Source organism: Palaemon carinicauda, chromosome 8, assembly GCF_036898095.1.
Source record: "Palaemon carinicauda isolate YSFRI2023 chromosome 8, ASM3689809v2, whole genome shotgun sequence".
NCBI classification, from domain to species: domain Eukaryota; kingdom Metazoa; phylum Arthropoda; class Malacostraca; order Decapoda; family Palaemonidae; genus Palaemon; species Palaemon carinicauda.
This window is the reverse complement of record NC_090732.1, coordinates 139,225,274-139,239,274: the sequence shown is the minus strand read 5'-3', so window position 1 is coordinate 139,239,274 and position 14,001 is coordinate 139,225,274. Positions and strand designations below refer to the sequence as shown.

Sequence of the window (14,001 nt, the reverse complement as noted above, 5' to 3'; positions counted from 1 at the left end):
TAGGCGGCGAGAGTGATTTGCCCGGTGCTCCTTTGGAGCGTCTGCGTGCCGACGGACAGGAGACTGATGTGGAGATAGTTGGGCAGTAGGCACACGTCCAGGAAAATGAGGTTCCACAACGGTGCAATGTCGTGGCGAACAATGTGCAGGAGCTTGGCATGATTGCGAACGTGTCGGTTGGCAGTGGTTAAAGGGCACGTGATGGGAAAGGTCCTCCTGACAAAATGGAGAAGAGCGTGCAGGCGAATGGAGAGCTGGAAGAAGACGCACAAGTAAATGTCATGTTGGGAAAAGGCGAGCAGGTGAATGACGTGTTGGCAATGGGCCTTAAGAGGTTGATGCACAGGTAATTGATGCATGGTCAATCGGCATGTGGGCAGATAGTGAGATGGAGGAGACAGGAACGGAGATGCTGAGACATAGGATGAATCGAAGATCAGCGCATAGGATGTCAAGCTGGCGAGGGTATATGTCTTTTAGAATGCAGAGTATCCTCCAAAGCGGCCTCAGGCAGAGAGTGATCCTCAGGTGGAGAGTCCAGAACCGATGTCATGGACTAGCGGAAGAAGGTCTAGGGGCAAGAGAAGGTCAAGAGCTAGATGACGATGGACGAGAAGGCTCCTCTGCGGAGTAAGGCTGCGAAGACAAGCCTGTAGAGCCAAAGAGGCATCTCTTCACCGAAGGTGAAGGCGCACTTCTATGGCGAAGAGGAGGGCAAGCACAACGGAAACAACGCCCACGGTGACGCCGTTTAGGGGCTGGTGAATCACCAAGCTGACCTTCAGCAGCAGTCCTCCGAAGAGGAGTCTCTATGAGTGAACTCCCCTGAGGGGAAGAAACACTAGCAGAAGAGATATGCCTAGGACTTTGCCTCCTCCTTGAAGGATGTTTGGCAGGGGGTTGAAATCGCAGTCTTCGGCAACGGCGGACAAGTCCGAAGGGGCAGCAATGTCAGTAGGATGGGCAGTGGACGACGCCAGAGGCTCCACCTCCGACGTTGACAAAGGCGGCATGCTAGCGCCACAGCAAAGAAGCTGCAGCAGGTTCTCCTTGGAGGGTGGACCTGGTAATCCCTGTAACAATGGAGAAAGTGTCATCCCCCTCCCCCCCAGGGGGTGGGTGAGAGGTAGGGCCTCTTCACTAGGGGAAGCGACACTGTCTCTCGAGGATCGAGGTTGTCCAGGTGTTAATTAGCTTGTGGTACTACTTGACGGTCCCTCGGAGGAGACCAAAAAAGCAGGAGCTTCGGAGTAAGGTTGGGAAGCGGAAGAAGCTGCCTTGGCTTTCTTCTGCTTCTTAGGAGAAGAGTCCCGCTTAGACATCTTCTTTCGCCATCGCCCAAACCTTTCTCGCGAGGAGGCAGACCACTCCCCACACTCAAAACACTTATTACCCACATCACACCGTTGACCTCTGCAGGATGCGCAAAGGGTGTGAGGATCGGTGTTCTTGGCGGACATGAAAGTACCGCAGAAGGGTCTGTCAGATCCAGGGCACATACGCATGGCCGGCAGAAGTCAACACACACTGAAAAAAGAAAAAGCAAAAATAGCATTAATGGCAGTCCAAATATTTGGTGAGGAGCACCAACAACTGTTCATTATCCAAGCCAAAAGGAAAGTGAGCTCAATCACAGGTGTGTGAGTGGAAAGGGTAGCGCGCTACCCCCTAGCCCCGCTAACTAGCAGGATGGGTAGTTAACCCTTGCTAAATATTAATGGCTTATCCAGCTGAAAGTAATACCCCTAATTAATAGCGTAGGTTTGTATTCCAGTTACGGAACACTATATTTCCTATTTCCGAGCCCCTGAAACAAAATCTTTATTTACCTCATAAATATACAGTCTCTCTTTCATTCATCATCGGTGAAACAAACTTGGAAATACAGTATAGGTTATCATAGAATAAGTACATGTATATCCGATGATGAAAAATATCATATGGAGCTACTGAGGTGGGAGATCTGATGCTTCATAGTAAAGGGGTTAAGTCATCAATATGCCTAGACATGCTGGTCTTTTCTCTTTGTGTGAAAACTCGGTTATTGCTCCCACAAAGGGCATCTAGAGGATCAGTGTTCTCAAGAGTAGTAGTTTTGTCTTGGAAACTGAGACCATAATGACCTGTTTTACATATCCCTCTTCACAGTGTTATAGATTCCTTTCATAAGGGTGTCTCCCTTCAGAAGGGAGGACTTAGAAGATGCTTGGATCTCTTCCTTTGAGTAATTTTGCAGAAAAGCAGCACTTGAGTAGGAGAATGAGGGAACCAGTGTGAAGCAGCCAGAGCTATGGATCTCTATGGAGTTTGGATTATTACAGGGGACAAGAGTTGAAGATTTAAGGAAGCAGTTGGCAGCATACAACAAAACAGCCTTTGCAGCAAAGTAGCTCACATTGTTATATATGGAGAACAGTGACCATACCTCAAGAATAAGCATGGTCACGTGTTTGCACAAAACTGCACCATCACAGGGAAAGCGGCTAACGGCAGACTGAGAGGGTGAGGAGTTGTCATTAGTAAACTTTTGCTTTGACTCCGAGTTGCTGTTTTTATCTAGCAAAGAGGGATCTCCTCCTAGGTGGGGTTGTTCTGGAAAGCATTCCTTGATAGCAGTTATTATATCTATAGGTAGAAATGATCCTCACTTCATCAATAAGGACTTGATTACTGGGCACTTGGACAATAAATATCACATGTAGAGAAAAACAAAACACAAGGAAACTTATCCTTTTAAGTTGCCACAAAGTGGAGCACTGCATAGATGATCTGGAGTGCAGAGTTGTGTTTATATAGCACAATGTATTATGGCATGAATAAGAGAGCAATCATTGATCAGGTACAGGAAGGACATTAATTTTGACTCCCAACTGGTGTGTTTCACAACGGATAGAGGCAATTTATAATCAACAGGTTGTACTGTACAAATGTGTTACTTATGTAATTCTTTTCCATTTTTCATTCAAAATCATTTTAATCAACAAAATGCAGCAATATTGTAGGCTATGTAGGTAACCTGTAGAATAGAATGAAAAAACTGAAAACATGAATAATATATGTTTGGAAAGTAAGTGAAAATTGGTTTTATCTTTTATTCAATCAAAAATACCAAGTTCCTCACTGAGAGGTAATTAAAAAAAATTAAAAATCTATTTACTTTTAATGAGAAATACTTAGATTTTTGTAACACAAAGTAAAGAATTTCAATAATACCTTTTATAAACAATAATATAACAGATAACCAGAGGTGGGATATTTTCTAGTCATATTAAGGAAGCACTTTCCCATCAGCTAGTTACATTCCTCAGGGTAACAGGCAACCTACTGGAGACACAACACTCAAGACATGACAGCTGCAACCCAGGGATGCTTCATACACTACCCAGGAAATTTTTAGTGCAGTCAGTCATAATACCTACTCTAATGTGTGCCCCATTTAACCAACATGCAAAATCAACAAAGATTAACTGCCGTTTCCATGATGGTCGAACCGTGATTAATAAATCCAAACCTTTTGTCGAGCAATCCATGGAAGTTATATTTTGATGAAAGCTTTCTTGATAAAAATTTAGAGCATATGATTTTGGCAGATAAAGATCTTATGTATCAGAGTTTCTAAATTAGTATACCTAACGACTGAAGTCATAAATACATGGACGAATAAAATCTGAAATGTTTAGTGTCATATTTAGAATAGAAATTTTTTGTAGCAAGAGCAAGTAAAAATACTGTACATTGGAATTGACACTCAAATCTAAACAAAATTTCCCCAATATAATCCAGATTGTTAAGTATCACTTTAGTTCCCAGTTACACTGTTTTGTCTAGGTTTAGCCATATTGATTTTTAACCTTTTTAAGTGCTGTAATTTTCACTGGATGAAATCCTTTAAGGCAGCTCGATGATTGTAGCAATATGACCGTGAGGGTTGGTTAAACAGCCATACTTTTATATAGATAGATAGATATATATATTTATATATTACAGTAAGCAAAGCTCAGGCTTTAAATTTATAAGCCTTTGGTATTGAATGATTTACATATTAAATTAGTGAGTGACGATTAAAAAACAATAAAATCAGGATGTAGCCATCACTAAAGTATCCACACTAACCATAAACAAATTATCAAATTTAATTTCACAAGTTTTATTGGCTTCAAATTTTGTCAAAATGCCTTTACCAAATAAAAAAAAAAAAAAGTATTGAATCAGATGTCAAAATTAAATTTGATTCCTGTGATTCCTGGCTGTAAGTAGCATAAATTACTTTTAAATCAATTCATGACTGAAACAGTTAACATTTACGGCGAATTAATATTATAAAACCTTAAAAGAACTGTATGATTTTGAAAGAATTATACACTACTGGGTTATATTGGGGAAATGATGATAACAATTTACTTTTGGGAATAACATTTCCATGTAATTTCATTAGAAATGAAAAAGCCTATTTTATCATAAGGAATACCACTCCATGTAATCTCATTAGAAATAAAAATGCCTAATTCTGTTTTGTGCCTTGTGAAATACTAAAATTTAGATGTAACTCTTAAAAATATTTCCCTTTCAAATCTATGAGAGAACTCATCCCTCACATCTTGCCCCATTTTCATTAAGTTCTATTTAAAAAGAAGTTATATACTGTACATAGCTGACTGAAGGTTAACCTTAAGCAATTTTCTAAAAACAGAATTTATTCCACTGCCACTTTGTTTCATTTACTTTGTCCTAGGGTTATGAAAATAACTATTGTGAAAGATATAAAAATACAAATGTAAATTACTCTCTCTCTCACTACAGGTATCTTGCTTTATAAATGTAACCCTCGAGCTTCGGAGCATAAATTTTTGCATGTTAATTTTCCAAAGCTGATAGGGTTAACTAAGTAATATTAACCTTAAATCCTGTTAACTATTACACATCACAGCCTGTTTTGCATTCACAATTCTGCCAGTCAAAATGTACAGACCTGCAACTAGTCATGGATTGTGATAGGGTGCACCTATTGACCAACCCAACCTCATAGTTTCTGCATTTCCCTGTATCTCAAGTCTTTCTTGATAAGATCATGATCAGCTTTACTTTTAGTACAAATGAGCTACTACTGGGTTGCTTTTTTAGTTTTCTTCTTAGCTTTCTTCTCTTTTTTAAGCCCATCCATGTTAGATCTAAGGAACTGGCAAAACTGAAGTTGGAATTTAAGAACATCTTCTGCAGACACCTGAAAAACATAGTGAAAATACCTTTTAATACTGTGCACTTGAATTGGTTTGCAGTAGCCTAAGCACAAAAACTGATAAACCCCAGAAGACAAATTAGATGACCCAAATTGTCATCAGGTCACAATCTTTAAAAAAGGGCATAATTTATAGCAGATTTGCTGGAAAAATCTTTATATCCAACAACAGGCTTGAAATACAGTGCCTGACTTTAACAGATAAATTAGTCATTTCCATGCAGTCCCAATATTAAATATGCTTAGCATATTTGTTTTGATTTTTAACAGCACCATAACTATTCAATAATTGGGAAATTGTTGAGTATTGTACCGCCTAAAAGAATCTATGGAAGGTAATCTTATACAATTGTAGATATTATTTAGAATTTGTTACTTCATTCTGCATGACAGTGAACATACTTTCTATACTGTATATTAATACATTCATCACAAATCATAACAAACTGTCTAAAGTTCTCTTATGAGTGAATACTTCATCAATAATAAGAATATTCTCCCTGTGCTACATAGAGATGAGGCTTGCTTAGTCAAAAATAGACAGCAGAGCTATTTAATGGTTAAAAATATATGGATGAATAAATACCACTCAATAAACAATCTGATAGTATGCCAAATTGGTTTGTTAAAACAACAAAGAAAGAATACAAAACGCAATAGAAGTAGTTTGCAGATTCACATTTTAGAAGGCGTACAGCAAAAGATGGAGGTTGGATCAGGATGCTTATAAAGCAATGAAAGACAATGGAAATATGAAGAGCAGAGATAAACACAGAGAAAAGAGAAAGGCTAAAAGACTAGGCTAGGACAAATAGGTGTTTGAAGGAAGAAAATTGGTATCATAAGACACCAGAGGTAAAAAGTGAAAGCATTCAGTGGAGAAAATGTAGAAAACATGCTAAACTGACAAAGAGTAAAATAAAAATGGAGTTGAAAATCTTCAAAATGAAGAAAATTTAAGAACTATAAGATGTTGGCATAACAAAGGGAGCAATGGTCCTCCTATAGATACCATAATAACTAAAGTAGTTAAAGGTTGCATAGACATGAAAAATATAAGTAATCCAGGACTATCTAAAATAAAGACTGGATGAAAGGAGCGCCTATCATCCAAGAGGTAATTTTGATAAAGGTAATAAGTGTAGAAAATGTGGGAAAGAACCTTACAAAGGTAAAAGGTCTTGAAGGTATCTGACAAACTAAGAAGGCATTATGTAGGCAGACTAATAGAAGGGGTCATTAAGCTAGTGACAGTTCTACCATAACTAGACTTGGAGTAAACATAGTGGCAAGACTTTCAGAGAAGTTAAAGCCCTGTCCATACATGGGGAAAATGAACAATATGCAGACACTGCTACAAATTTTGTGAGTGGATGATGATAACGTGTAGATGACATCGTAAACAAGAAAACTGCAGGCAAACTATCAAGTGTCCATGCCGATTGTTGAGACCCTGGAAGGGCGCCTACCTGTGCCTACTGGCTGTCTTGGACTATTTGATCTGGTAACACTGTAAAATTGAGAGAATTACAGGGAAATCCAAGTGCCCACCTTGCATTTACCCCTAACGTGGACAGGGCTTTAAGAGATAGATGTTGGGTGTACATCAAAGACCAGTATTAAGCTCTGTAATTTATTATAAAAGTTGAGAAAATTACAAAGCAGTACCAAGAAGGAGAACCAAATTATTTTATATATATGACCTAGTGTTAAAAGCAAAAGCTAATGCAGCAGTGGTGGAAATATGAAATGTGGAAAAATGTATTGGAGAGATGAGGGCTGAAAATCAACAAGAACAGAAAAGAGCTAAAGGTTTTAGTTATTTGAAAAATTGGTCAACTTTACCATCAAATAACACACTCAATTCAAATTTATTTAATTGTAATTTATTTAACATACTGGGAAGAAACAGCCAGGGACAGGAAAACCTGGAGGAGTACAGTACACCATGGCACAGTGGACTTCGAGGAGAAGAGGAGACAAAATGAGGAGGCTAGGAGAAGAAGGAGAGCGCGATTAGAACTGCCCCGTCCACCACCTACCCTCCCCTGTGAACACTGTCCGTAACTCTTCCACCACAGACTAGGACTTAACAGCCACATCAGACATAAGCAGCCACCCCAAAGATAGGAGGCTGATGGCTAACGACAGAACCCAATACTCGGACACGAGCGGGCGCCGACGACGATTTAACATACTACTACTTCGTAAGGGTACTTGGAAAAAATAACCCGAGTCTCTTCGTTAAGGGGGCATGACTCACGACCCCTGCTTGGCATTTTGGGAATTCGGATGACGACATTTTTAGCTAGGAGAATGTGTGTATTAAATGTTTCAAGCAGTCTTTTGGAAAATTTTTGTTTCACTGCTAAAACATCCTTTACTTACATTTATGCAAGTGCATTCTGTCCCTTACACAACTCTTTTGACCAGGGTATCTATAAACATAGCTTTTTCTTCAAGAATTTGAGGAAAAGATATTTGTTAGTATACAATACACTGGAACAATAACATCTCTGATTCGCTAAGGAAGAGAAAAACAACTTTCTTTTTGACTGTATCATAAATAAACGTTTGCTTCTTACAGTTTTCATGTCATGGTTATACTGAAAGATTCATTGTGTAAGAGCCGATAACTAAATATGCCTAAACCATAAAACTTGCCCAGGAAGAAAGCCTGCGAGAATATAATACGCTAGCATGGTCTTATCCATGTTTTGGCATTTGATACATTATTATTTAGTAGCTAAGCTACAACCCGATAGGAACGGGCGAATGATTTCCATGAGGTTGTTTATTCTGTCTTCTGAAGGGAAGGCTTTTCCCAGAATGGTATCTAGTGTCATTCCCAAGTAGGCCATTCTGGTGGATGGGGATAGGTTTGATTTTTCCGGGTTGATCACGATGCCCAGATCCTTGCAAAACTGGAGGAGTTTCATCCCTTGTTCCTCCAAGAGGTCCTTCGAGGAGGAAAGAAGCAACCAGTCGTCCAGGTATCGGATGAGGCGAATGCCTCGTTCGTAAGCCCACACTGAGACAGTCGTGAAGACTCTCGTGAACACCTGGGGCGCTGTTGACAATCCGAAGCAAAGGGTCTTGAATTGCAGGATCTGGGAACCCCATTTCACCCGGAGAAACTTTCGACTCGAGGGGTGGACCAGAATTTGGAAGTAAGCGTCCTTGAGGTCTATGGTCATCATGTAATCTTTCTCCCTCAAGGACAGTAGGACTGACTTCGGAGTGTCCATCTTGAAATCTGTCTTCTTTATGAACTTGTTGAGAGCCGACAGATCTATAACCAGCCTCCACCCCCCCCCCCCCCTGTCGCCTTTTCTACCAGGAACAGGCGACTGTAGAAACCCGGGCCTGGGTGAAGAATTTCTTCCATGGCGCCCTTCTCCAACATGGAGGACACTTCCTCTTGAAGGGCGGTCTTCTTCAACGGGTCCTTGGGGGCCAGCCATTCCGCCCGGCAGGCCGGGATTAGAGGGGGTGGTTCTGCTAAGAACGGTAGTCTGTAGCCCTCCTTCAGTACGGACACTGTCCAAGGCTCTGCTCTGTGAGCCTTCCATGCTTGCCAATGTAGTCTGAGGCATCCCCCAACCCGAGGCTTGGGCGGGGATAGGGGGCCTCTCACTCTATCTCCTTCTGGAGGAGCGGCCTGAACGGCTTCTCCTAGAGGCAGAATAACCTGTCCTAAAAGAGGTTGAAGATGCTGGAGCCCCCCTACGGGGGGGCTGAGGCGCTGAGGACCAGGAGGAAGAAGGAGCCTCTCTCCTCGTCATGCTGGGGGAGGCCTGAGCCGTCGTGGCACTGTCTGAGACGGACCTCTTGTAGGGCGGTCTCCTTGTAGGCGTAGGCCTGGGGGTGCTCAAATCTTTCCTCTTCGAGACCTTCTCCATAATGGTCTCTAATTCTTTTAAGGGGAACAAGGAGTCACCCCACAAGGGCAGGCTCCTCATGGCCCGCGCTTCCCTGTCTGGGACCTTCTGGGACACCTTAGCCAGGATGGTGTCTCTCTTGCGGAGTACCCAATTCGCTGTCAAGGCGAGAGACTGGTACGTCAAGAACTTTAAGGTTTTACCCCCGGAGGTAATAAGTTCCCTCAGGAGGTTCTGCTGTTCCGGGTCCGTGGGGTCGAACAAGGCTTACACTCCTACTAAAGTGGAAGCCCACCAGTCCAGCCAAGAGGAGACGTGCACCAGGTCCCTCGACATTTCTTCCATCATGGCGGCCTCCGATGGAGAAAAACAAACTGGGGCCGAAGAGGCTCTATCCTCCGAGACGCCCTGACCCAGGATGTCAAGGGAAGGTTCTACTTTGCAGGGGCCTGGACGACGCCCCCCCCGGTACATATACCTTGCCCTGAGTCTTGAGACCCTGGAGTAATTTTGAAGAACTCTGAGTTTTGGGGGCCTCGGCATTACTAGCCACCACTTTGTCTACATATTCTTGCCCTAGGACAAGATCTCGGGCTAGAGGGAGAGCTAGAGAGGTCTTAGGTTGGGTTGGGGCCTGCATTAGTCGTATAAGGCTGGACCTCCAGTAGTCCTCGTCAGCAGCTGAAGGTTCTTCAATTTTATGGTGCCTCCTGATAAGGCCAATCACCCTTCTATAGGCCGAGTCCTCCGTTGAGGAACACTCCCTACCGTCAGCCGAGGTCTCGGCTTGAGACCGGGGAGGGCACACCCACCGGATGTCTTGTTCTTGGTGCCAGGGGCTCCGCCCTACCGAGGTACTGGACTTCTTCGGCGGAGGCGTCCCCACCAGGGGCAGAGGTTAGCGCAGGCATCGTCGATCCAGCGAGGACTAGCGTCCGCTCAAGGTCTCTGGGGGACGAGGACAAGGTTCCCGTGGGCTGACCCGACAGCGGGAACCGTTCCTTTCGACCCGAAGGCCACACCAGCTGGGCTGCTTCGGCCAGGCTGCCCGAAAGGAAGTGCGGTTCCCCTCGCTGGGCGGGGTGAACCGGAGGCTTCGAGGTCTTATGCCTGCCTGTAGAGTCCTTCTCACGAACCTGCTTGCGAGGGTCAAAACCGTGCTTGGAGGAAGGTCTCCTTGGCGAGAACTCCTTGGACCGGCGGTCCGGGGAACAACGTACCTCTGTCTCATGGGGTACGAAGACCCAATCGCCATCCGGTGACCTACTCCTTCTGGACTTCCGTCTTGGAGAGCGGGAGCGTTTCCTGCTGTATCTGGAGCGCGACCTTGAACGGGAACGCCTGGTCCTGGACCGCTCTCTCCGACGGCGATGTTTCCTCCTGGCGTCTTCCCCCGACGAGTAATACTCCTTTGAAGAGCCCGACGACACTGCACTTACCGTACGGCGGGCGGGAGCGGGGACCGCGGGGGACTTCGTGACTCGTTGAGTGCCCGAGGTAGACGGTTGAAGGAATTCTTCGGGGATTTCCGTGAGAGGGGTCGGGAACAATGATTGACGCCCAACGCCAGGAAACCAGGGATCCAGGCCCTCTTCCATTTGCAAAGGGGACCTACCTGGTGTCTTCGGAAGCTTCCAACCGAAGGCATCACTCCCCGTAGAACCTAACTTACCCTGGTTGTCGCCGCCTGCTGAAGACCCTGAAACACAGGCCCACGAAGGGAGCGAAGACACAGACACAACGTTACTACCCCACAAGGGGTCATCGGAGGACACATACCCCCCGAGCACAAGGGCCGAGTCTCCGGACGCACTGCTGGGCTCTTCACTAGCCCTAGAAGGACCCGCAACCCCCACTGCACATTCACTAGATTCTTGGGGAAGATCACTCTGTTCTTTCCCCACGACAGACTTACCTAGGCCCCTACTCTGTGTAGGGGACGGTGAAACAGAGGCCCCGTTGGACCGTTCACTGGGTGATGGTAGCGGCGAAGTAACGCTAGCCTTCCTGGGTGAACGTTTCGACGATTTTCTCTTCTTAGTTCCGTAACGTACCCACTGGATATCATTCCAACCTACACACTCGGGGCACGTATCCGATGACGAACAAAGCTTTCCCCTACAGGAGGAGCAAAGGGAGTGAGGGTCCACTTCAGGCTTGGAGAGGAATGCTCCACATGATTTACCGGCTCTAGGCCCAGGACAACGGCGGATTTGCTCCATAATGCACAAACGCAAGACACAGGCACGCAGGGAATCAAGGAAAACACTGGGGAAGCACAAGGGTGGAAGGTGAACACACAGGAACACCCGGGAACAGTACACAGGAAACACAAGTTACCACGCGGGAAACACGTGGGACACACACAACGCACACAAAGGATTGATAGAGAACGAGAGCGACGTGGTGACACGTCGCGACCAGAGAACTTACTGGCGATTTCGACCCAAGCGGACATCGACCTAGCGCTAAGCCTACCCTCGGGGCACATTCTTTAATGCCGAGGTAAGCCTCCATAGAAAACGGGATTGAGGGTACCCTACACAAAACTCTGGTCGGTAGAGAGGAGATTACAGGTAACTCCTAAGAAAGTAGTTCGAGGTAAGTATTCGTGTTGGAACAAACATGTCTTTAGAATAGATTTATCACCAAAAATCTTAAAAGACTTTCTCAATAAGTCAATTATTTGTCCAGTTTAATAAGAACAGAATATGCTTCTTCTCAAAAGTAAATTTGCAATCAAGAATCACATAAAATGTTAAAGAATAGCCATATATAGTAAAATAAATAATATCAATGCAGACATCTGTATGTTGAGGAGCCACTGTCCTCGACCTACTTACAATCATTCTTCAAGTTTTGTTAAGGTTTAACTTCATGCCCCATAATTTACAGCCATGCACCAATTTCAGATAGATCTCTAAGGGAATCAGTAACCCCAGATCCCAAAAGGGAACCTGACCAAGCGGCAATAAGATGAAGAAGGAAAAAAAAAGAACGGTAAAAGATTAAATGAGTGTCGCTACCTAAAAATCCCAAACAGACAAATATAATACTCAACTTGGGAGCAGAGATCTCTAAAACGTCGGACATCTTCAAAAACATGAAACAACACAGAGCATAGCAAAACACACCTGACCAACGCTGGTGCTGTGGAGGAATGAAGTAAGGGGGTGGGGAGGGATAGTCATAGTAGGAGGCAGCAGACGGGTCTAGGACGGCACCTCGTTGTTCCGGGGGATGTTGATGTGGGAGAGCTCTAATTGGTGAGGGACCTATGGTCGTGGTTCAATCACGCCCCAGTTTTCTATACCGACACTCAAAGAGTGAGCGAGCTAGGCTTATTCCTGGCATTCCATGCATCCTTTTTTCTCTGGTATATTCAGCAATAACTATGCCTTAGAAATGGTGCTAGAGGAGCATTTCACTGGGCGACACAGGTTCCTCGCCCAGAAATAGATTTTTCCTTCGTCAAAATCCCTTTTCTAGGCCAATCCACGTATGTGTATATAGTATGAAAAGTAATGGACCAAGAAAACTACCTAATACAGTATCACATTCCTGGACTAACTGCAGAGCCATTCAACAACTTTGCAATCTGTCTATAAAAAAAAAAAAAAAAAGCAAGCCATTTTTAAGGACAGGACTATAACATTCATACCACTTAATAAGGTGACTTAGAGGGCATCTCCAAACTGTCTAGGATTTTTGCCTCTGGCCTTCGGTTTTGCGACACAAGGCAAATTATCCTGAAAATGAGTGTTTTTCAAATTCTACCTTCTCCCTTAATAATTAATATTAAGACCTGGGATTACTACCTATATAGACATGATGGAGACCTAAAAAAAAATTTTTTTTTTTCTCTCTCTCTCTAAAAGTCAGTTTTTTTGCTAGACATGAATTTTCTCATTGTTAAAAAAAAAAAAAAACCTAAAAATTAGGAAAAAAATAAAGAATAAAAATATGAAGAAACTTGCACATTTAAACTCTTACACAAAAGACCATAATTAGTCCTGCTCGTTGTGAGAGATCTTACTCTTCTGCCAAGGGCTAGAATGAGAATGCAATATCGTTTCTAGTTTTTGTTATGTAAATTGTAACATAATATTTTTTATAAAATATTAAACTGATATTTTCATCATAAAATAAACTTTCAAACATACTCACCCGGTGGCCACATAACACTACCGGGAAAGCTGTATGTTATATGATTAAAATGAACAGATATAGGGCTAACATATAAATATATGTAATCAACCCTTAATTCCTAAGAGTTCCCAAAAATAGTGATTTGTTATGATTAAAAAAACAGAAATAGCAATAACGTATATATATATATATATATATATATATATATATATATATATATATATATATATATATATATATATATATATATATATATATATATATATATATATATATATATATATATAAATGTAAACAACCCTTAAATCTTAAGGTTCCTTATTCCCCCCCTAGCTACACTTTACAATTGGAACATATATATGAATATACGAATAATACTAGAATTCCCAATATCGAAGAAAAGAAAATAAACAACGATGCCAAGACAATTTGGGACTGCATCAATTGTCATGAGAACTACGCATCGCAAAATTAACAATACGCTAGTTCTATTTAATCTTTAAAAATAGATCGATGATTTAAAGAACGAATACTAAAAGGACAAATATTTTCTTAAAGATTTTACATTAAAAGAACTAAAATACTTTGGGTTTTAAGTAGAATTTACTTTTCATAAATAACGATACAAAGTAATCTGTGATACTGTATCAATTGAATGAGAACTGCGTAGCGTAACTAGAAATGAAAATGCAAGTCATACTACGTAGCTACGTAGATTACGTCATAAAATTGTGA

General features: G+C 42.5%; 1 protein-coding gene across 2 annotated transcripts in view; it reads right to left on the bottom strand.

The window, feature by feature from the left end:
* Positions 1–3,078: 3,078 nt before the first annotated feature.
* Positions 3,079–14,001, bottom strand: part of Srp14 (signal recognition particle 14) — a 42,987-nt gene continuing 32,064 nt past the window's right edge. For both annotated transcript variants that reach the window (XM_068379087.1, XM_068379088.1), the window contains exon 4: positions 3,079–5,221. In XM_068379087.1, coding sequence (XP_068235188.1) covers positions 5,102–5,221 — 120 coding nt within the window. In that variant the 3' untranslated portion in view covers positions 3,079–5,101. The remainder of the gene's footprint in view (positions 5,222–14,001) is intronic.